Source organism: Atractosteus spatula, chromosome 12 (assembly GCF_055471065.1).
Source record: "Atractosteus spatula isolate fAtrSpa1 chromosome 12, fAtrSpa1.hap1, whole genome shotgun sequence".
In the NCBI taxonomy this organism is placed as follows: domain Eukaryota; kingdom Metazoa; phylum Chordata; class Actinopteri; order Semionotiformes; family Lepisosteidae; genus Atractosteus; species Atractosteus spatula.
In genome coordinates this window covers 40,920,121-40,943,523 of record NC_142717.1, presented here as the reverse complement: position 1 = coordinate 40,943,523, position 23,403 = coordinate 40,920,121, and the positions used below count along the sequence as shown (strand labels likewise).

At 37.0% G+C, this 23,403-nt stretch overlaps 1 protein-coding gene across 2 annotated transcripts in view; it reads left to right on the top strand.

Annotated features, from left to right (window-relative positions):
* itga8 (integrin, alpha 8) overlaps nt 1–23,403 on the top strand; it is a 68,460-nt gene that overhangs the window by 22,499 nt on the left and 22,558 nt on the right. For both annotated transcript variants that reach the window (XR_016093868.1, XM_088929674.1), the window contains exons 13-21: nt 1,250–1,441; nt 6,289–6,334; nt 6,943–7,050; nt 11,586–11,641; nt 12,050–12,204; nt 13,131–13,268; nt 13,976–14,043; nt 16,199–16,346; nt 18,757–18,849. Coding sequence is in view for 1 of the 2 variants with exons in the window: in XM_088929674.1 (XP_088785800.1) it covers nt 1,250–1,441; nt 6,289–6,334; nt 6,943–7,050; nt 11,586–11,641; nt 12,050–12,204; nt 13,131–13,268; nt 13,976–14,043; nt 16,199–16,346; nt 18,757–18,849 (1,004 nt within the window). In the remaining variant the exon portion in view is untranslated. The remainder of the gene's footprint in view (nt 1–1,249; nt 1,442–6,288; nt 6,335–6,942; nt 7,051–11,585; nt 11,642–12,049; nt 12,205–13,130; nt 13,269–13,975; nt 14,044–16,198; nt 16,347–18,756; nt 18,850–23,403) is intronic.

Genomic DNA, 23,403 nt, shown 5'->3' with positions numbered 1-23,403 from the left:
AAGTGCTCAGTATTTGAGTATTTGCATTTCGTATTTCCATTCAGTTAAAATTGTAAAAATAAGTTAATGAACACAGGAATATTGACAGGTTTGACCTGTCCGTCTTGTGTGTGAAGATCAGATAGTTACTAACAGCATTTTGAAAGCAACCATTCTCTGAGTGTAGTTACCTGGTCAATGAGTTGTGCTGGTTCAATAATTACTACACCAGTCCAGAGAAAGCAGAAAATGTGCTGTGTGAACAACTGTTCATGTCCTGGAAAACAGAGGGTCACCATATCAGACCAGGCCTATCATATCATCTGATCCATCTGTGTAATCGTTTTCAGACTGAAGTAGATACAGCATGAGAAATTCCACACTGAAGTAACCATCAGAATAGGACTGTAGTTCACCACCTGCATGAGAACATTAACAGATCACTTCATGTGTACAGCTGAGACACAAGATCACCATCTTCTGTGGGACAGTTTTATTCACTTAGGAATGCCAATTTCAGATTGTTCAAGCCAGCCGATAGGACAGTCATAGTGTGATAATATTGGAAGGATTCTCCTTTAACACAGAAACCCAGACTGAGGGCTCAGCAGTACATTTACAAAGTCCTTGAGCCAAATTTCCTATCCAGCATGATCTGGAAGTGTTGATATTACAACACATTAGGATTACAATACCAAGAGCTCAACAAAACAATGCTGAGGTCACAATATATCCAGCTTTTTCTCCTGACATGTGTCCAATACAACTTGAAAATTCCATCAACAAGAGACAACTCTTACCAGCCAGCCTTTACCTGATGGCTGCAGCTGCTCAGGAGGAGTGACAGAACTTCCCACAGCAGTCTGTCCAGAGGCTGATCAGGTCTGTGTGTCAGCACTGCCAGCATTGTGTTAATGCTCAGGAGTGTCATACCCAACACTCATGCGACAATTCATACTTGAAAACATAACACAATACTTTTATCTGTGTTTTATTTTTTTTCATTTTATGTGTTATAGTTTAATCCCTATAGTAAATAAACCTGAGTGTTGCATTGTTCTAGATTAGAAAGATGACGTGTTACTGAAGGTCCTGTAGTGGATGAGCATAATTAAAATAATAAATATGACACAAACACTAGATTAAAAACAGTTTTGTATACTATTCATTTTAAGTTAAATTTTTCTTCACATTTCCAGATAGAACTCCTGTGCTGCAGCATCAGTGCTGTGGATTTTGACGGCTCTCCTGTCTCCTCTTTGTGTTACAGATATTGCAGTAGGAGCTCCATTCGCAGGTGAGGAGAGAAGAGGCAGGGTTTTGATCTACAATGGGCAGGGTGATGGGTTAAAGCGGCAGCCTTCGCAAGTTCTGGAAGGAGCCTGGGCGTCTGAGTTGGTGCCAGCAGGATTCGGCTTTGCTCTGAGGGGAGACTCAGACTTGGACAAGAACGAATATCCAGGTGAGTGAAATAAGTAAAAGGAAAATTCCATATCCTTCCTCCCTTTCTGGAAAAGCCATTATGCTGTTGTAGGCCAGAGGTTGTGTCTAAGGGTTCTGTACTGTTGGTACCAAAATAATTTGTCTGTTTAAAGAACAGGATACAGTATAAAATGAACAGTTTCTCTTCGTTCACAAAAAATTATGGTTGAACTGCCTTTTTTTCTGTTTGGAACTACACTCATTCTCACAAGATGTGGTTTTAATTTCTCTTCAAGACACAACAGTTCAAAGAGTTAGAGAGCTTTATTGCAGTGTTTCACAAAGCTGCCTAGGAAAATGCAGTCTTTTTATGAAACCATTAATGTGAAATAAGACTTAATAAGATAAAAGGTGATATTTTATGTGTAAGTATTTCTAAATAATGATGTATTTCCCAGGACAGTTTTATTTTGTCCCTCAGTCCCATAGAATCTGGAATTATATTTTGAAGTTTAAAGTACAGTATTTTGGTGGAAATGGCCATGGGCTTTTATGTTAGGGATTTCTTGAACATGCATTTTGACTGTATTATGCCCAACTCCTGCAGTCTGCATCAGGATACACTCCATTTCTCCGTTTATTTATGGAGCAGATTGCTGTTGGACCATCCTAGGAATGGATCCCAAGGGAATACAAATTGCTTTTCCGTGCATTTCTTCAATCAGCATTCCTTCAAAGGAAATGACAACATTACAAGGATTTGGGGAGAGCCATGTGTGTCATTGTTAAATTTTTGAATGCCCTTACAGCCATGCAGTATGTGAAGAGACAAAAATACTGAGACAAATTTCAAAGGGAGGAAAATCATTTTAAAAAGTTCTTACATTCCCTGAAACATTGTTACAAACAAGATGCATAAAATAAGTGATACATACAGTAGTTCTTGTTCTATCTTGGGAAATACTCCCCCAGGTAATTCAGAGTAGTACAGTATGTGTCCTTTTCTTTCCTAGTAATGATGATAGCAGAAGAGAAAGGAACAGCACATTAAAACAATGTAAAATGAATGAAGAATTGACAAAAGGAAGAATCTGTGGCCGGCCAATTTATGAGCAAACATTTCATTTTTTTCCTTACATACTATAGATATGCTGACTGTAAAAGTGTCATAGTTTATCAGCAAACACCTAGCAGTGTAATTCTAAAAAAACAGATTTGGCAGGAGCAGTTATGCCACAAATATCACAATGAAGAGCTGTCTTAAAGAACCATTTTTTCTCTCTCTGGATAAATAATTCAAATGGAAAGCATGTATTTGCTGTAGTTTTAATAACCCTCAGCAACCATACAGTAGAAACAATTCAATTCAATTGAGTATTTGACCCACAGATTATTGCTGTATAGATATTTATGAGTTAAAGTTAGAAGATCAACGCTCATTTAAAAAATTGTTGTTGGGGAATTTTTTTATTCAGTAATAAAAATGCTCATTTTTTCAAAGTAATTCTTAGATACAAGAGATATTTTTTTAAAAGTAATTCTTAGATCTTTTACTCTAGATACAGGAGATCTTCGTTTTGTAAATGCCACACCACATGCTACATTTAAGGCTTTTATAAATGTGTATTCAATTGCCCAGGATCATCAGGAAACTAGCTTATTACTGAAAACCAGATCAGAAGTTACCACTTTATGAATCACTCCCAACTTAATGTGGCCTTCAGTAGATGATTACAGAAAACGCTGTGGCAGAGCTATGAAAAAAACTACAAAACAGAAAAGAATCTAGAATCTGGCAATGCATTCTAAGCTAAACTGAAGCTCTTGGGTGGCTCAGCAATAAAAGCCTGCTGGAGGATATAAGAATCAGTTTTATTTTATACTATATAGTAAAGATTTTCAAAGACTAGTTCTTTTTTCATCATACATACAGTATCAGCAACATTTGTGTTTCATACAGCAAGAAGCAGCACTTAAAATCTTTCTGTAAATCATATGTTAATGAATTAACTTGACTTCACAAAGAACGTTCATGTTTTACAGTAGTTTGTGTTCATTTATTGGACTGTGACCTTCCTTGCTTTGAGACAGGGAGAATTCTTCATTTGATCTATCTTTTTGTTAAGAGAAGTCTAATAATGATAATAAAATTCCATACAAATGTTAACCTAGTGCCTTCATTGTTAGTTTCACAAGATACCTACAGCATGTACCTTCCAAGAGCTGATTATCTTTTGAAAATGTGCACAAAAAAAAGGATTTTGTAAATGCACAAGATCTATGGGAATATCTCTATGACCAATACATCCTGTACAGTATATTTTATTGAATAAGTGGCCAGTTGTGAATGGAATATCATTTTCTTGTCTTTAGTATGTCTTTAGTATCAAGTGTTAATCCATTGCTTGTTGGTTTATGTTTGGGTTGTCGAAGTGAGATTTAATCTTATGATTTTGTGTAGAGCTGGAGTTAGAGTTAGTTTAACTCTTTAATTTAGAATTAGATTGGCTTATATCCAGCCTGTAATTTCTTTACCCACAAACCTAGTTTTTATTTAGCATGCAGTCTTGCTGTTAACTGACTGAGCACATGTTCCTTAAATGCACATGTTCCTTAAATACAATCTACCGCAGGCAGTAGGCAAAAGGTTTATGCCTTTTAATACTCTTCATAACATGTGAATAATACATGGGTATTTATTGAGCAGGCACTCCTTTTTCAATCATTTTGCCAAAGTGTAAATACGTCTCTGCAGATTAAAAAGTTCCGAAGTATTTGAAAGAAAGCATTAATAGAAAGGATAAGAAACAAAAGGATATTCTTCCCATCCTAGGTTGGGCTGCTGTCCCTCTGGTCTTGAAGAATTTGTTCTAAATGCAACTAAAGTGAATTACTTTAACAGGCCTGTTGATTACGAATGAAGCCCTGCAGTTGCAGATTTCCCCCTTTTCTCTTTTGAGTTGCAGGACTCTGGTTATAGTAACTACCTTCAGGACTGCAGCCAAGATGTTTTAGTTTCACTGTAACATATCTTCATGCCAGTCTGAGTGATTCGCAGATGTTTTAACCAGATGTGACTCTTTTCCAATGAAACGAGCCTGTCTAATCTTGTTGTAGAAAGATTATGAGAAATTAATATCTTTCAGGCTTCATTATCCGGATTGTCAAAAGCACGCTTCATACCAAAAAATCATGGTACTGTAGCTACTTTACTATGGCACAAAGCCAAGAAAACAAATACCTAAAGGTACTGCCTGACAAACAGCAGACTCATGCGTTACTGATATTGTCTTAAGATGAATACTTGTACTAGATGTTTAGTTACTTTTGTATTGCCTTTGCCTGCTATCTAGATGTATACCACTAAGTCTCATTTTAAACTCCCTGGACCATATGAGACCTTAATGATAGTAGAAACTTTAATCTGAAACAATGGAGAACTTAAACCTTCACTATTAATTTGCTTGAGCAAAAATAATTATTGAAGTTAATGCAAAGCGTAACTGTTCTTTTCTGTGTGACAGATTTATGAAGATTTCTTTGGTATGCAACGAAAATCAGGCAGTTCTAAAATATAAAAAATAAATACAATAGTGGGTTTGTTTACTTAAATTTCTCTGTCAAAAGCTCCGAGACCATTACAGCATTGTGTGCGTTTTGGTCCCTCTTTGAAAAGTATTGGTCCCAATATATATTTTGACACTGAAGCTTAATGTGACAATGTTACACCATGTCTATGGACAGTCTATTTTAGTGAACTGCAGAAAAACAGTATTTCCATTTCATTTCGATGGCTTTAACATTTCTTTTTTTATTTTCTGTGGTTTACAGTATATTGCAAAGAAGTCCAACATTTCCCCAAATAACATAGTATATTCTGCATGATATATAATGCCATGGGATCTACAGCATTTTTTATCTGCTCCAAGAAAATTCAGTATACACTTAATTCTCTACAATATGTACTTGCTTAAGGAAACATACTGAATTAACGGTTTTTAATTTTTTGGCATGAATCACATTTTCCAGTGCCCGTAGCATTCCATGATAAGATTTACTTAGGTTTTTAAACAGTTTTAGGTCTCTTTTTGACTGGGCTTAGTGTTTAGGAATAGCTGGTTTCCTTAGTACTATAACGTGTTAAATAAATCATTTCCTAAGAAACCATATTTTATCATATCAAATTAAGATCTTTTAAATATGATTTTTGAAAAGACATAAAATTAAGCGTAGCAACTGTTACACACAAAGCTTGTTGCAATCACAACATTGTCAGTAATCACATGCTTGAACATTCTGTAATAATATTTTCAGAAATCACTTACAGTATATTAGCATGTTGCTTGTGTCTGAAATTAATCATGGCATTTAAGGTCAAAACATACATTGGCAGCTGTTGTTTTTTTCCAGAAAAGGACTATTTTCATCTTTACAATCATATAATATGGAGAGCACACAGAAAAAGGTTAACCTTAAGAGTGTACATAATACGAGAACTCGTGGTTTAGAATTTGCTGTGTGTAACAATGCAAAGATTGTACAATTACAACTGATTGTAATTGATTATTAACTAAGCCCTAATGGTAAAAATAATATTGCTTCATTTTTGTGTATTTGAAAAACTCTAAGAAAAAAGGAGAAGGGGGCTGAAATCTGAGCTGGATAGACTTGGGTTCACACTGACTATTTGTGATGGTTAATTCAGAACTTAGAAGTCTGTGAATAAACAGGATATTGTTTCTAATATGGAGCCCTGTCATTCACTGTTATGCAAAGTCACTAAAATGTAAAAAGGCTGTTACTGATGAAAATTGGTTGAGACTTCAAAATGGTTAGCAGCTGTGTCCTTCTTTTGAAGCTGAAGCAGTATGTTCTCTCTTCTGACAGATTTGATTGTTGGAGCCTTTGGCGTTGGCAAGGTTGTAGTATACAGGTAGGAAGACTTGATAAGCTTACTAGTCATTGATAAACTCTTACAGCCAATTCTGGACAAATGTGCTTATGTACAGCTGGAATGAAAGCCACTTGGGGTTTTAGTCAGTAACTGATTGTGGCATCCATTACAAAGCATGTTTTCCATAACACACACACATATTCAGGTCATTAGGCTGATTGCCACAATATTTGAACAATTTGAAGGGTTTAGTAGAACTTTTTTTTTCTTGAGAAGTGGTCATTGCTTAGAAATCCCAAATGTGACAGACGCATTTGTACAATTTTATTGCTGCAAGTTATTTTGCAGCAATAGCCATTTTTAAGAACATCAGCTGCATTTATGCATTCATGTAGACTGGTGAACTGGAAATGGCGTGAATCTGATATAGTAAATAAGAGAATATATTTGTATAGCTTTTCTTTGCTACTCAGTGAAATGGGTTAGTAGATTCAAATATCTGTTTCTACTGACCATGTTAAAGCATACTATTTTTAATTAAGACGACTCTTAAATGGTACCATACAAGAATATCTTTATGACCATACACCATTTTCTCAGTTATAAAACTTCAGATAAAAGAGTGCTTTTCTCTTCTTTTCCCACAGAGCTCGCCCTGTAGTGACAGTGGAGGCTCAGCTCCATCTTAACCCCATGATCTTAAATCCAGAGAATAAAACTTGCCGGCTGCAAGACACGGACACCATGGTGACCTGGTAAGCAAGAGATCTGGGAGGTGAGAAGGCCAATCGAGCTGACATGGTCTCCTTCACCTTCATCTGACATTTGACCACAAAACATGAGTTATCAGGCATGACTGATGACCCTTCACTTCACACACAAGTCTAAAACAGGTCTGTGAAGTAATAAAGCTTAAGGTGCAAAATAAATGTCCAAATGCCCAACTCTTGTTCGACAGATACTGCAGACTAGTTTTCTTCTGGATGTCAGCATGTTTGTGTGAGTTTATTTTCAGAAGAAGGTAAAATTGGGGTCAACTTCTTTGCTTGGAAATGCCAAAAGCTTTCATACAATAGCGACCTGTGGTTCCTTATTTTAGGAAGAGTTCTGGCTAATAGGTGGAAATTCCATTCAAATTATTTAGATTTGGACTGTAGCGTTTTACTAATAATAATGCGGTAGGTTTCTGGAAATCTCATAGGATTTGTTCTGGTAATCTAGGCTTCCTTGAAAGACACTTTTCACAAATGGAAGGACAATGTAAAAGAGAATCTGCAGCAGACTGGTGTTTTCAAGTCCCCAGGGGTGTATATCTGCTGCTTTTGGCCATCTGTATGGTTTGTGCACAGAGGCAAGTGCTGCAGAACAGACGATTAGAACGGGAATGTGTGTACTGAGTGGCAGGAAAAGTGGTCAGTACCTAATGCCATGAATCTGGCTCCAGGGGGTTGTTAAGAGTTAAGCTCTGTAAACGTTTTATGCACTTTTATGGTTTAATGCTCCTTACAAAGTTTGCCAGAACTCGCACCTTGTTACTGACACTAAATGTAGACATTCAGTCGCATGCTGCACAATTCCTCTTGTAAAGCATGCGGTGTCTAAGTGATGCCTTTTGGTCTCTGGATGTCCCAGAGTGGTTGGTTGGAAATAAATGTGGGTGTCTGAGCAGGCCACTCCAGGTTTTTGGTTTTTATGGACTTTGGCAGAATGGAAGGAGGCGGCTTGAGAGTATAGTAGCTGTCTAACAATCTATTTGCAATGGAATTTTAGGCAGTCGTTTTAAAACCTTCCAATACAGCACATAAAACATTATCATGCGGCTGTGGCAGATACTTAATCACTTCTGATACTAATAAATTAAATTCTGTTTTAGTGTTTAGTAGATTCAAAAAGACTTTTAACAGTTTTAAAGGCGACTCATGTAAATTGTTCCCATACGTGAACCTATGAAGGCTTAAGCTTTACCATATTTCATAGAGTCCTTAAAATGATTTTAAAACAGTAAAGCTGATATTAAAATAATTGACTAGCTTTGGCCGATCCTACTAGAAAATGAAGTTCTCTGTGTATTTTCTTAGACTTGTGTAGCAGAACATAGAGACGAGAGAAGGCCATTTGGCTCTTCTGGCCCATAGAGTAGTTAGCTTATTGATCCAAGTATCTCATCCAGCTGTTTCTTGAAGGAAGCCAAAGAATGCACTTCCACATAGCTTCCACCTTTGTGGTCTGGTTCATGTTTCACCGCTCATTTTGAAGAAGTCCACTGAGCTGGCTTAGTCAGTGCCTTTGAGGATTTTGAATACTTGTACCAGGTCTTCTCTGTCCAAGACTTCAAAGGTTTGGTTCTTTCAGCCTGTCAGTGTAGGACATTCCATTAAGCCCCAGAATATATCTGGTTGCTCTCTTCTAGAATGGTTGATTCCAGACCAAACAAAACTTTTTAAAAAGTGGTAACCACAGAAAACACAGCACTGAAGCCTAGCTAGTGCTTTGGCCAATTTTAACATAATTTCCCTTGATTTGAATTCCACACTTTTGACTGTATAGCCAAACTTTGTGTTTCCCTTTTTATTGCCTCCATTTTCTGGAAGTTGTAAGCGATGTATGAACATAAGCACCCGAGTCTTTGGATGTCTGCTGTCCCGTAGCCCAAGAAATTGGGGCTCTGCAGATATCTGCCTCTAGTCTTTAAGCAGGTCTCGTTGTTTTATTGTGATGTCACTCCTTCAATGTGTCTGAGACTGTTCATATCTCCACTGCCAGTGGACCAGTCTTTCAACTCAATGTAGTGCTAGGCAGACACCACTGTGCCTTTGACTGTGGATCCAGTCAGGGTCTTATCACACTTCCTATATCACCTTCTTAAGGAAATGGAAGCAAGATGTGCCAGGACATATTTGTAACTCTACAGCAAGAGGATTTCTAGAGTTTGTTTGATCTTGAACAGATTCACGGTTTGTGTTTAATGTGCGGGAAATTTAAAAGTCCTTAATACTTCTTTTTCTTGCTGAATTAGTTTGGAATAAGACATACATTTTTTAATTTGTATCCCTGTTGCGTTTGGTATGTTACATTCCACTGTCCAAATGAGGGACGGTCATGTTTTTTTTTCCCGGGGGAAAAGGGATAAACCTTCCAAAGGCAGAGTTTGTATTTTAGTCTATGTAGAATTTTTGCCATTAGGAGAATTAGGTATGTTCTGGCTGCTCCTTGGGGAGCACAGAAAGAAATGCCAATAATAGTCCCCTGGGCTGGCCCCAGAAGTATTTTTTTAATTGTAAAAGGCAAATAGGTTATCCAGAAGGAAGAGCTTGACTGAGGTCAGAGCTCATGTCAGCCCTGCAGCAGGGACACATGTTAATTACTTCAGACAGGGCAAAATGATTCCTCATGATAGTATAAGAGTGCATTATTTCAGATCACAGTCACCACAAAAAGACATGCATTTGCTTCCATTAAATATTCATAGTGCCGCATTAAACATTCAGTGTATGAGAGCACAATACATTCTAAGAATGCCACTCTAAGAAATGAACGCACTTTATATTTTTAGAATTTAATTATGGGGTTAATTTAGTTTTTACTTTACTCTGTGTGTCCCAGTGGCTATCCAAGTAATGCCTCTGTTAAAAAATCTAAACATTTCATCCAGCTGATGAGTATGAATACAAAAAGTATGAAAAGTATGAATCACTTGTTATATGTACAGTATATTGTCAATTGAAGAACATCTGATTTATCTGAAATGTTCTGTAATAAAATGAATTCTATTTCTCCGTTTGTGGAAGGCAACTGAATGATTTCCAAGAATTTTGCAATGAAAATACCAAATCCACCTTTAAAGGGAGCATTAGATAAACTCAATGTACTGTAAATTCTGTTGAATTGTCCTTTCCAGAATCCAAGAATGACAAGCCAGAGGTCCAAAACTACCAATAACAAGCTATTTGTTATTAACATTAAATCAGAATGCCAGAGAAGGCTTCATTACCAAAGAAAGGAGAAATTGGTACTGTATGTGTTTTTTGCACACAAATGCAAGAAACAGTGCACAACGTAATTATTGATGTCCTAAAGTACAATTTAAGTACAGATCTCAAATTTGAAAGTCTGCTTCCTATGTAATTCTCCGTATTGATATTTAGGTTGATAAGGGACTGGGGTCAGCCAGTGACTTTCCTCCTGGAGCAGCACTGTGAGACTTTCAGCCCAGGAACGAAATGAGTTGTTCCAGAGGAAATTGTTTGCTCCAACATCTCCAGTGGCCTTTTGGCAGGAAGTCATTTCAGCAGAATGAAGTCTAATTGCCTTCTGTACTGCCCTGGAATCCATTAACAAGCAATTATCTAAAAGTTTGTAAATTATTTCATTAAATATTTAGGCCGAGAGGGGTTCTTTTTCGCCACACAATTTAACTTAAAAATCACATCTGATACGCTGCGTTCTGACTTTTGTTTAAAATGAACGTTTAATGGTCTCACAGCTGTGTTTTGGGGTGAACGAAAGCAGTTGTGGGTTCACTCTTAACTTTGGGTTTTACCTGTTCACCATCTGCTGTTGAAACATTAGTTGTCCTAGACCGTGTTGGTCAAGTCTGATTCTCCTGAGTATAGAAATGAGATCGCAGCAAGCTGTGGCAGGAGGTTTGTCCAGGCACTGGAAGGTGATTGAATTATTTGAAGGCAAACTAATAACACTTTGAAAGATACCTTCATGGGTGATAGATGTCCATCTGCTCATGCTGCCCTTTATAACAAAGGGATGGCCACTGCCTTTTCTGTTCTGTTCACAAGTCGTCCACTGCTGCCTCCTCTTAACCACTGCCACCTGTTCACAATCTGAAATCCAGTGTCACGGCCTAGACCCCATGTAACAGTTCTAATGCTCAACATGTGTTCATCATAACCTGGTGTAAATTAGTGCCCGGCAGACAAATACAGGACCACGTCTCACTTGAACGGTGCTCTCACAACAGCCCTAAGAGTACAGCTGTGTTCATCTACGAGCTTTCTCCATTAGCCGCAATGCACAAAAAAAACATTAGAAAGCAACACTGATCTTCACTTCCTTTTCTTAGACCTTGACTAAAACAAGGTATTATTTAAACATTGACTAAATTAAATTAATAAATAAACAGGAATAACACGCCTTCCACCCATTAAAATAAAGAAAACAGAATTATTGCAAACACAATTGCAGTTTATGCAAGTGTGTGTATTCATATCTGCATTTACAGAGCGTGCAACAAGTGCGAACCTTTTCTGAAGTTGTTATTTCTGGTGTATTGCAGTCTGACTGTGAAGGCCTGTGCAGGAGTATCGGGCAATGGCATTCCTGATACAGTAGGTAAGCAGCTGTTTTTAATATCTTTTGTTCTGGAGGACAGCGCGCTTCCAAAAATGGAAATCGTGCATCTGTATGTCAAAAGGCCCTTGATAATCAGAAGCAGAAGGCACGATGCTACGGAGAGATAAATCAATGCCGAATAAAAATGGCTCCATTATTCTTTTTCTAAACAACAACAATAAAAAAAGCATTATAAAAAGACTCTTTTTGGAACCAGAGGGGTCAAAACTGCTATAGCCTGAACTCTTAATTCAAAACATTTCCACAGGCTCTGAAGAAATTAAATTGTTTACTTGCATTTTTGTCAGTTGGATCTATAGAACATTATATTACTTTCAGACGGTAATTTTATGTTGTGTGTTTGTTCGTGGATTCCCTGCTGTGAAGCTATAACTTGTGTCTCCCCAGCCTTAAACACTGAACTGCAGCTTGACTGGTTGAAACAGAAAGGAGCTATTAAAAGAGTTCTGTTCCTTGACACCCACCAACATCAACACAGGCTCACTTTCATCTTAAAGAGGAGGACACCCACCAAATGCCAGAACTTTCTTGTGTATCTCAAAGTGAGTCAATCAGATTTACAGCTTATACAAAGTAATGGGAAGGCATTATGGGTTTTTCTTTGAGCTTCAGACTTCTAGGATGTCATTGTTATTACATCATTTATTACGTTCATTTCTTCAATTGAAAACCCCATCTCCTGAGTATCAGAATGTCATGAAAGAAATAGGAACTGTAATTCACATGAGTTTTGCTTTAAATTTTGTCTTTAATTTAATTTGTATGTTTTTTGTAGGCTTTGACTTTAGATAACACTGTTTGGTTTAGAAAAATCCATGTACTGTAATGTCTGTTCCTAAATATGTATGTATATGGAATTATTTGCAGATTTAAAAAAATCAGTTTCTCTTAAAATAGTGATGTTCGTTATTACCATATCTGTGAAACAGATCAGTTCACTGCAATGTAATTCATGTCATGTTGTTCTTTTGCCGCAGTCATTTCTTGGAGTAATATTCAGTAAAACACTAGTAATTGTTACAAAAACATTAGTAATTGTTAATGGCATTCTTAGAGCAACTGCATATTGACATTTCTCATTATAAGAAACCTAAAGATTAGTTAATTTTCTGTGGCTCAAGACAGTCATGCATTAAGATGGACAGTTTAATCTAATAACTATAGAACAAGAAAGTAACTTCCCTTAGGGCTTAGTAGCAAACAATATGCAAAGCAGAAGACTTTCAAGACAGTGTTCTGCTTGCAAATTCTATTACAGTATTAATTGTGCAGCAGAGCACAGTAAAATTACAACTCCATAAAAATAATAATTGAAGGACATGTCATTTAATTACTAGATCTAATCACAAAAAGAATACAAAAGAAATTGTACAGGATCTGAAAGATGTTCCATATTATTTATACCCAGTGCAGTACTTTCTATTATGAGACATATTCTCATACAATTACTGCTATTTTTTTCCTTAAGGATGAAACAGAGTTTCGGGATAAATTGACTCCTATTAGCATTGGCTTAAATTACAGTCTGGATGAGTCGACTCCACTTCCGGGTTTGAGTCTGAAGCCAATATTGAACTATTATAGAAAGTCATTCTTACAGGAGCAGGTAAGAGTCGTATCGGTCATGATGATTGCTTGACTAGTTAAATATATCATTGTGTAATCATGTATTTGACTGAGGATAATATATTGTAACGCAACGGGGGCTCAGGCGGGCGCCCTTGCCGCATCAGGTCGGCCCCGCACCGTCCGGGGCTCGAACCCGGGACTTCCGCGTCTCTCTGCAGCGACCCAGCCCCGTGAGCTAAAGAGAGATCTCTCTCCAGCCCAGTAGCTGTAGTCCTGCTATCACAGGGAAGGGCGGTGACGTCACCTGCCCTGGTACGCCGGCTCTTACACAGTACCTGTCGGCCGTAAGCGTTACAATATGTTGGATTTTCCATGCTTTGAGCTGTAATATGTACCCAATGTGCATATGTACAAAATTGCCATTCTAATTCAAACTCAGTTTGTATTACAAATTATGTGAAGAGCATTGCAAAGTTAGAAACAAAGGCAAAACCGCTCATTCAAAAGCTGTTCTCCGCTTGTCCTCAATTGTAAAATAATAGCTCAGTTCAGCTCATGTACGCTCATACCATTGCTACACATGGCATGATTCATTGAGTTTAACACAAACATATTTTTTCAATAGTAATTATACTCTTCAGCTGCACTGTACAGTTGTGCTAAACTGGCAGCTCACAGGTGTTTGGATGTAAAAAAGCATTTGAAATGAGAAAATAATGTGATTTTGTTGTGTCACTTGCTCAGGCCTACATTCTACTGGACTGTGGAGAAGACAATATGTGTATTCCTGATCTCAAGCTTGCTGCCAGAATGTAAGTGTTAGTCTCTCGTTCAAACGAAGGGCAAATATAAGCATCAGTATATGTGATATTAGTGTAAGTCAGTGTTTCTAATTCTTCTATTCATGTTGCATAAACGCTACATGTGCATGGTACTGTATATTGGAATGATCTACTTTTATAAATCCCTATACACTCTCTGGCTAAGAAATCGACTCTTAGTGTCACAACTCATGGCTAAGTTGAACAACATGAGACAGACTTCCATCGTCTTCACTGTGATCTCAGTCTCGTTGTTCCACACACCTCTGCAAATGAGGACCATCATCCCTAAGGATTAAGATGGGACTGGGGCCTAAATATTCCACCACCTGGGATAATACAGTATGTGCCTTGGATAATATACTGTATACAATATCAACCTGCTCTTCCAATCACCAATCATGGTGATAGGAAACGGAACTCTATTTTTCCCTTTGTGACTACAACCCGCCATTAATACCGATCGCCTAACCTGGAACGCCAGAAAAAACAGCAGTGTGTCAAAGACAGCTAATAAAACGATCACATATTTGTGAAATTTGAGGACGTCCACACTATTATTAGCAGTGTGGTTCCCTGTATTTACACTGTTGATTGAGGCTAGCCAGCATTTTCTATGCACATATCCAGCAGCTCTTCATTTGGTGATGTTTTGTGCCACATGGAGAGCAATTTTCTTGACATTTTCAAGGCAGCCGTTTAAAATGTTGTTAAATTTTACATGAGTCTACGGAAATGTTATGGTGTTGGATAACATGTCTCTGGAGTCACATGGCCTTGCAGTTGGCTGGTTTCCTCAGACATGATGTACCTCCAGTGGGACAGGTAAAACATCTGTACTTTCCATTTGATACGGTGAAATGAACAGTGAAAATAGACACTAGCTTGTCAAGTTTCACTGCTTCTTACTGTAAGTGATATTATTGCCAGAGGCTTCCATGACAGTCAAGCATTCATTTGCAATAAGAACTCCCTTGAATGTGTAAAATGCTCAAACCAATAGCAGATTTTTCACTGCAGTAAATCACTGCGCCTCTGTGACGATCTGCACATGTATGGTTCAGAATTTCCTCCTGGAGATTGTGTGGCTAATGTATAGAAAAAAACAGTATTTCTTTAGGGTTGGTTCCTATGTGTGTTTTTCTATCCCATGCTCCTATTGCAAAATCATAGTGCTCCTGGGTGGAATTCCTAATTGCTTTTAACTTGCAAGAACAAGAGTCTTGAAAACTGCCAGCAAGCAGTGTGGTTTGAAGAAAGCTCAGTAGAAATGTTACCATCACTTCTGCTCTGGTGTCAGCTGAGGGTCTGTGTTGGCCCTTTGGCCATGCTTATACTATATATCCACCAGGTCACAGTCTTTACCTTGGTATGACTCTATTAATGAGAACTCATGGCATGGGTGGATATGTCTGTTCAAATTCCCACTGTGTTCTTGTTTATTTTTGTTGGCGTAATCCAAGACTGTTTAGTTAAAAAGGTATGTACATATGTGTGTGTGTATATATAGCTCACACTTTTATTCAAAGCAACTTGCGCTTTGTTCCCATTCATACAGCTGGGCATTTTTTATTGAAGCAAGTGACGTACCTTGCTCAAGGGGGCAACAGCAGTGTCACCTTGGATTTCATCCCCAACCTCTTAGTTAAGTGTCCAGAGCTGTCACCACGACTCCATTGTCACGTTCTGTTTTTTTTTACTCCCCTCCCGTGTGGAGGTCCATTTTTGGAGGTGGGTGTGTCCCTAAATTGGGTCTCTCTCTGGATTGGTTGAAGACAGCAGTCCGGGTTTAAATGCCGGTACGGGATGTCCGGAGAGTTGTGTGGAAGAGAGGTGCTTAAAGAAGAAACGGAGAAAACGCGAGACGGATCGGATTTGTTTTCTTGGCTGTGGCGTAGGGTTGGGATTGTTGTGGCATCCGTGTTTTTTTTAGTTTTCCATTATAGCTTAGTTGAGATAGAGTAGACAGATATCTTACGGAAGACTTTACTTTGGCTTTTCTACCCCTTTCTCGGGAGACAGGTGTAGAGGGTATTGGATTGTAGAATAGTGTAATTAGTGTTTGTTTAGTGTTAGTCCCCATTCGCCCCTAGACTGAGCCATATTGGGGACGTAACATCCATAATGAAATGTATTCCTTTCACAGGGACAGAGAAGAGTTGACAATTGGTGATGACAACCTCCTCATGTTGACCATCAATGCACAGAACCAAGGAGAGGGGGCCTATGAGGCTGAGCTATACGTCCTGATTCCCCCACAAGCCGATTATATTGGAGTGGAGCGCAGAAATGAGGTATCCACACTAGGGGGCTGATCTCTATCTTCAGTATCTTCAGGGTATATTTCAGTGCACTCACAACACAGCCACATTCTTGAGCTCTTGGACTCTGAAGTGACAGGAATGGAGAATATAGCACCAGCATGATACATTATCACTAGGGGAAACCAGAAAAGAAACAAGTACAATAGATTCAAATATAGTAAATTTTATTAAATAAAAAACTTGGTGAGTCCTGAGATCAGAACATTTCTGTTTGAGAATCCCTCCTTTCCAGAACATGATAAATCTAAAATGTGCTGAATGGATAACAATACATATTTTAATATAATTTTAGTATCTGAAAAACCTCTTAAATTTGCTGTTCATAAGTTTTTTTGTCATGCAGTGGATATATCCAATCAAGCATAGACACCATATCAATTAGCTGTTTTCACTCGTTATCAGCATTGAACAAAGGAGGGTTTTAAGTTTTTGCATTGGTTATGAATTAGTATTTTTTTCAGAACTGCATTTTTTATGTATTGTTTTCTGGTCTCATAATTAATGTCTATTTTCTTGAACCGAGTGGTGAAAATCATGCTGTATAAAAGTTCACTCATTGGAACAGATCAATACCAGAACAGGACTTTGTTTGCGCAGCGTACCTGTGGATAAAAAGTTGATGGAAAGCAGGAAATTAGTAGCTTGGAGTGGTCCTGTCTGCAGATTTGCCATTCGGTCTTGAAGTCAGGTTTTTCCTCAACTTAAAAACTTGGAACTACAGTAAAATGTCTGGATATATTATTGGCAATATGTGTGAGTGAGTCTGTAAACTAGAGGACCAGTGATTAGTGGGTTTTACTAAGTATATCCAAAACAACTTTGGAGTTTTCTTTATTTCTTTAAAACCTTTGGGGAGGTAAAACTGGAGTAAAACTAATAGTGATGTCAATGCCTTTTGGAACACAGAATATCACTGCAGCTGTGAAACATACACTCTATTGGCTTAAGTTAAAATGTTTATTTTATTGTGACCAAAATACAAAGGCATAAGCTTTTCCCTCAGTACTTCAGCTCCTAGAGTGGAAATGTTTCCATTAGATCTCTTTTCTATAGTATAATGGTGTAAGATAACCACCTTATGGTGAATAGCTTTACTTCAGGAAACTCTTTTCAGTTTGACGAAAGTAGTATCACTTTGCAGGCCATCTGTATGGCTTCAAACAATGTTAAAATAGATTACACCATAGCATTATACTGTCCAAATGAGAGGGCATAGTTTCAAACTAAACATCCCTCAGACAGTCCTGTGCACAAATCATTGACCCCTGTAAGAGGACTGTGATAATTTTATCAGGCTCTATAGAAACCTAACATTGAATAATATCTGTGGCTTCATTAAAACTTTTTCTTTTCCAGTTTGTTTCAGTGCCAAGTACCGTATCATTAAGCACTGCAGACATCATGACCAGGACCTTGTTCTTGAATCTTTTTATTACTGTCTGTCTTTTGGCACAGCATTAAAGTTTTACTGGATTTCTGTGTTGTTTAGATATGGAGAGTATACTGTAGGTCCCACTAAATGAAGGATTTGGTGCTTAACTAAATTCAAGTTTACCTTAATGTACTGACAAGCTTTGATTAAAATTATATATTTGTTGTCTTTGACAAAAATAAGGCTTCCTTTGAACATAATACTCTACTGACTATGAGCTAAAAATACACACTTCTAAAGCTCTTTTCTGGAAGTTCTTAAGTGAATTTCCGGAGAGATGACAACAGCCTTTCGCTCCGGCTGTTCTAAATCATCATCATTCCCAACGTCATTTCTCGAAAAATTAAAGTATACTGTAATACACAAATCCCTCTTTTTCCCATATCCACTACCCTACCTGGGAAGCTGTCCCCTGGTTCACTCTGCGCCTCCTTGTCCAATGGCCAGGAGGTCAGCCCTCAGCCAAGTGGGTTAAGCCAAATCTCACTAAACCTTAACACTCAATAAACATCCTCAAACCCATCTCATTCTTGGGTGTCATTATTCCTCATGAACTGCTTTTTGTTTGTTGTCAAGGAAGAAACAGTAAAAAGCTCAAACAGACTGCAGAAAGTATTTTTTCAAAGAAGCAGCAAAGGTACAAAAAATCCTTTGATACAACCAGGACCAAATGATTCATAGCTTTTGTCTAGTGAGTCTGCACTATTTATTTGGTGCTGTGCAGCTTTCCTTTGTTTCTCTCTATATTTTTTAGCCTGGAGCACGTGCTTAACAGAAAACCAGATACATTACTGCATTACTGGTCACTAGAGACAGAATTAGAACCGTGTAATGGAAGTGATAATAGCCATTGTTTGTTCTTAATGATCCACTTGTGATGAATGTGCCCGCATGAAGTGTATTGCTGCTACTACTGGACAATTCATCATGTTCTGTTTTTCACTCCAGGCTTTGCGGAGGCTGAACTGCGAGTACCGGATGGAGAATGTCACCAGAATGGTGGTGTGTGATCTCGGGAACCCCATGTTGGCTGAAACCAATGTAAGAGACGACAGGATAGGTTTCAGATAATTCACTTCTAATTCAATTCTGCGAAAGAGCTAATGGGGTGTTGGCACTGGCCATGCCACATTTAAACAGCCCTCACAGATCTTCTTCTTAAAACAGGAAACTGTAACCAGATACAGCAGGAGTAAAGGGGCATTGTCAGTGACTGATCACTTCATGTCCACAGATCAATACTAAACAGTGCGTCTGAACCACCTATGTTTTCACTAAGAGAAAGGTCTCTGGTTTCAGACTTTGAAGAGGTTAGCAGTCAATTATGGAACACAAAACGATAAAGAAGAGATCTTATAAGGAAATATTTCCTTTTCAGTTAAAAGCCTCAGATAGCTATTCTCAATTTCTCTTCATTTGTAAAGAGATACATAAAGAGATTACACTTTCCTAACATTGAAGGGCGTTTAGAAATTTAGAATAGATTTTCTGAGGGTAAAAATGTACAAAACCTTTTCATTATTTCATAGAAGGGTACCTTGAAATTTTTAGTAAGTGTTTTATTTTTTCATATTTTTTTAAGTAGCACTTAAATCAAATCTGTATTTGCTTAAAGAAAAGTATTTTCAAAGGGGAAATTATTTTTTATATATATATATGAGAAATTATTGCTTTGATTCAGAACAGGAGATAATCCTAAGAGATATTAGCTGGAACATCGTTTAAAGCCAAAGTTTACAATGAGCCTTGAGTATAAATTGAATTATTATTTCAATAACATGCTGCCTTAAAATAGACCATATCAGTTTTTTTGTATGGAAAGCATGGTATACTTTATAAAATCTGAAAAGAACTGTGAGAGCTGTGAGAATATTCTGCAAAATATTAACCATAATGAAAGTATGAGGGGTGCTCTGTAAACCCTACGTGTCTCATAAATGGAAACTAAATTCTATCCTTTCTTTTTCACGTGAAATAAGAGATTGTAGCTGCCTGACCCATCACCAGAATTGTGCAGCTCCTGTGCAGTAACTATAGTGCCCCAGCTTTTTTTAACTAAGTTTACACCATGTTCTTTGTTGCTGGACGCCAAAGGTACAGACATCCCATACAATTGATAAGAGAAGTAATTCAAATCTGAAATGTTTAATAATAATAAAATATGTTAATAATAAGCAAAAAACTACACATATTTGACATTGGCTCTAGTTTAAATACCTGTACACAGCAGGGCAAGGTTGCAATAAAAATCTGTAAACATCACGGGAATACTTCTTCATCAGCCATGATCTACAAGATCTGCCTAATAAAACATTTTTATTACGCTCTGCTTTTGAGAGTTTTCATAGCTATTTAAACTGGTTTTGGGAACAATGGCGTTGTTGCCCTGATTAGTGTAGATTTCTGTGCTACAGCTGTTACAGGAGTGGTTGCTGTATCATGTTCATTAGTACAGTAACAAGTCTTCTGTGAGAATGAATGAGTAAATGGGTATGAATTAATCAGCATAGCTTCTGTTCTTTCTCAGAACGGCAGCCCCACATTAATGCTGGAATAGTGCCCAGGACCTGAGGAAATATACAGTCCAACAATCTTACATTGCTCCTTTAATAGTTATGATCTGGGCTCTGTTTCCAAAATGTGTGCTTGAAGCACAGAAAAGGGATGGTTTTCAGCCTTTGAGTTATTATAAAAGTTTGATGATAGACTAAGTTGACGTGATGACCGTTGAGTGAATGCAGAATGTCGAAAAGTCTAAATTTAATATTTTTCAGACAGATTAAAGATTCATGTAGTACTCCAGTCAGTTTATACTCTTTATTCTGCACCTCACCTGTGCTCCATGTATGGTCATGGACGGGATAATTCTTAAGAGAATTCATGTAACGTTTCCAACATTATAAACGCAGCTTTGAACCTTTTTCCCCTGTGAGTTCAGGGAAACAAATCAAATCAGTCTTTTTCATCGATTATATTAACATGTAATATTTCACATCACAAGCTTGTGCAGGCAAAAATGGTTTTGATGTTTTATTTAAGATTGGATGTTTAATAATACAATGAAGTTTCAAAATTGGTAGAGTTCATGTTTCTCTTATGCTACAGTACGTCAAATATTTATGTCACAGTCGTTTTTCAGGCAGTTTGATGTAGTGTTCAAATGGCATTGGAATATTTTAACCTTCATTCTAAATTTCAACAATATATCAAATTTGCTCTTTCCTTGTGGTTTGCAATCAATATTCTTTAATAATTCTATAATAATTCATGAAATTATGAAAGTTCTAAAAATTAAGCATAAAACTAAAAAAGAGATTACTGTATGTTCTACAATGGTGGACCAGCACTGTAATTGTGTTGTGTGTGGCTTCTTAAAATGCTGTAGACAAATTCCTAAATGAGAAACAATATTTAGAACTATTTCTAAAAAATTAAAAATTAAAATGCAATCTGTGCCAAATGCATGAACCTAGCCTGAGCAGAATTTTGAACTGTACTTTTTTACTTTTTTGATTGAAGGAGTTTTACCGTACAGTTTTGAAGAAGGGCATGATTGTAGAATAAGCAGGGAAACAAAACCAACAAAACACTTTCCAGATTGATTCTCCAGTTTCATCACCCCCTAGTCAGCATGGAAGGGGTTAAGTACAGATGGGATGAATTAACTTGTGACTAGCACAGAGGAAGATACAGCCGCAATAATGTCTCCTGTTTTTAAATTGGCGTCAGTAGCCATTTTCTTCCAAAATAAGCATGCTTTACATAACTACGGTAACATTTCTAGAGCATTTTATATTGTTGTAAAATTAAGAAACAATTTTGAAATTGTTATCCCAATTCATAATTTTGTTATGAATTCAGAATACAAGACAAACATAACATCAGTTAACTGTTAAAAGTTACATGTTGCTATTTCACTGTAACAGAAACATTTGCACTTCAGGCCAGTAGTATTCCAGAATCAGGAATTTTCTGCAAAATTATGGCTAGCAAGGTAGTAAAAACTGTGCACAAATAGTATTATCAACAGTACTCAAGCAAGAAAAAAAGACTGTAGCTTCATGATCACCCTGATTGAAGGTAACGCATACACATGAATAGCTTTATATAGTTTTATTTCTTATTTCTATAAAATTTGGATTAACATGCATTATAGCTCAAGATTTGTATTACTTCTCTAGCCAGATTAATACACTAAATATTTTTATTATAATCTTTTTCTTCAGACTTAATGTAGATCCTTTTATAAAACTGTGAGATTTTAATGTCCCCCTCTGTGTTGTTGGATAACTTCATAAAAAAACCTCTGAAGAATGTGAATTTTAAAAATACGGACAGTCCTACTGTTTAAAGCTCTGTCTTTGGCTGCCAACACTGTCTGACAGCCAGCTGCCCCAACCCACAGATGTTACCAGTTATGAGCTAAAGGTATTAAGACCATCGCTTTGACTGAAGCTTGATTTTTTGAAAGTCTTTTTGTCTCTTCCTTGCATGACCAACCAGTGGGACAGACATAGAACAGAAAGTCTAGTAAAAAGGTTGGCTCTTCTCCAAATCTTGTTAGCTGTCTGCAAGGACATGCATGCTCACAGGGTCAATGTAGACGCCTGTTTTGTACTTCTTTAGTGCCTCTCTGTTAGGCACAGCGGTCTGCACCACAGCTGCAAAGTTTCACTTTAGCAGTTCTCAAATGGAAAACTTGGCATTAAAATGTATATTTACAACATCCTTCCCTCTGCAAAAATTCAATAATGTTATTTGTTCAATGATATATATTGAATTTAGATAACAAATAAATCTATGTGCATTTATATATTACACACATATATGTACGATTATATACCTTTGTTATAATTCACACATGTACAGTAATTATACATATTGTTATCCCAGTTTTCCCTAAAATGACACTATAAATGCCTTTCTATTATTTGTTTATAATTCACCATATGTTTTTTTTTTCTCAAAATCAATTTTTAAACTGATTTTATTGTTGAAGTATCAAAGACTTCAAATGTCTTCAGATGTATTAAAGTAAAGTAGTTTAATTCCTTCCTGACATTCTCAGGGCACTGTGCATTCCCTTATGAACTGTGTTAATTTTTTCTTTATACTACATTTCTGCGATTGTGAAATGCTCTTCAGGAAGTTTTATAAGAATGCTGTGAATGTAAAACCTTTACTAATCCTGATTGTCATCATCGTGGCTTGGTTTCTCTGATACATATCTATTGAAAACATTGTCAACATATCCTTGCCAACATTTTACATTATTATATGAGAATTGTTCTTTGACCGGCTTGATCACTGGATATGATGTACCTAATGACATTTTGTTTTATTGGGACAAAATTGCCAAACCGCGTTGAGATGTTTTTTCCTCTCTAAAGTTTTATTACGCTTGTTAATAGTTCTAATTCAATATAAAACGACTTTGTAGATGCTTTGCTTCCACTTGCCACTCTTGTAACTTCCAAGCTTCAGTGCGATATCTGAACTGTTGCTCATTACATGTTGCCCGAAAACCACTATTGTGGTTTAATAATTAACTCCTCCAGATGTTCTTTGTTGTAAATGCACATATAAATTCCTGTT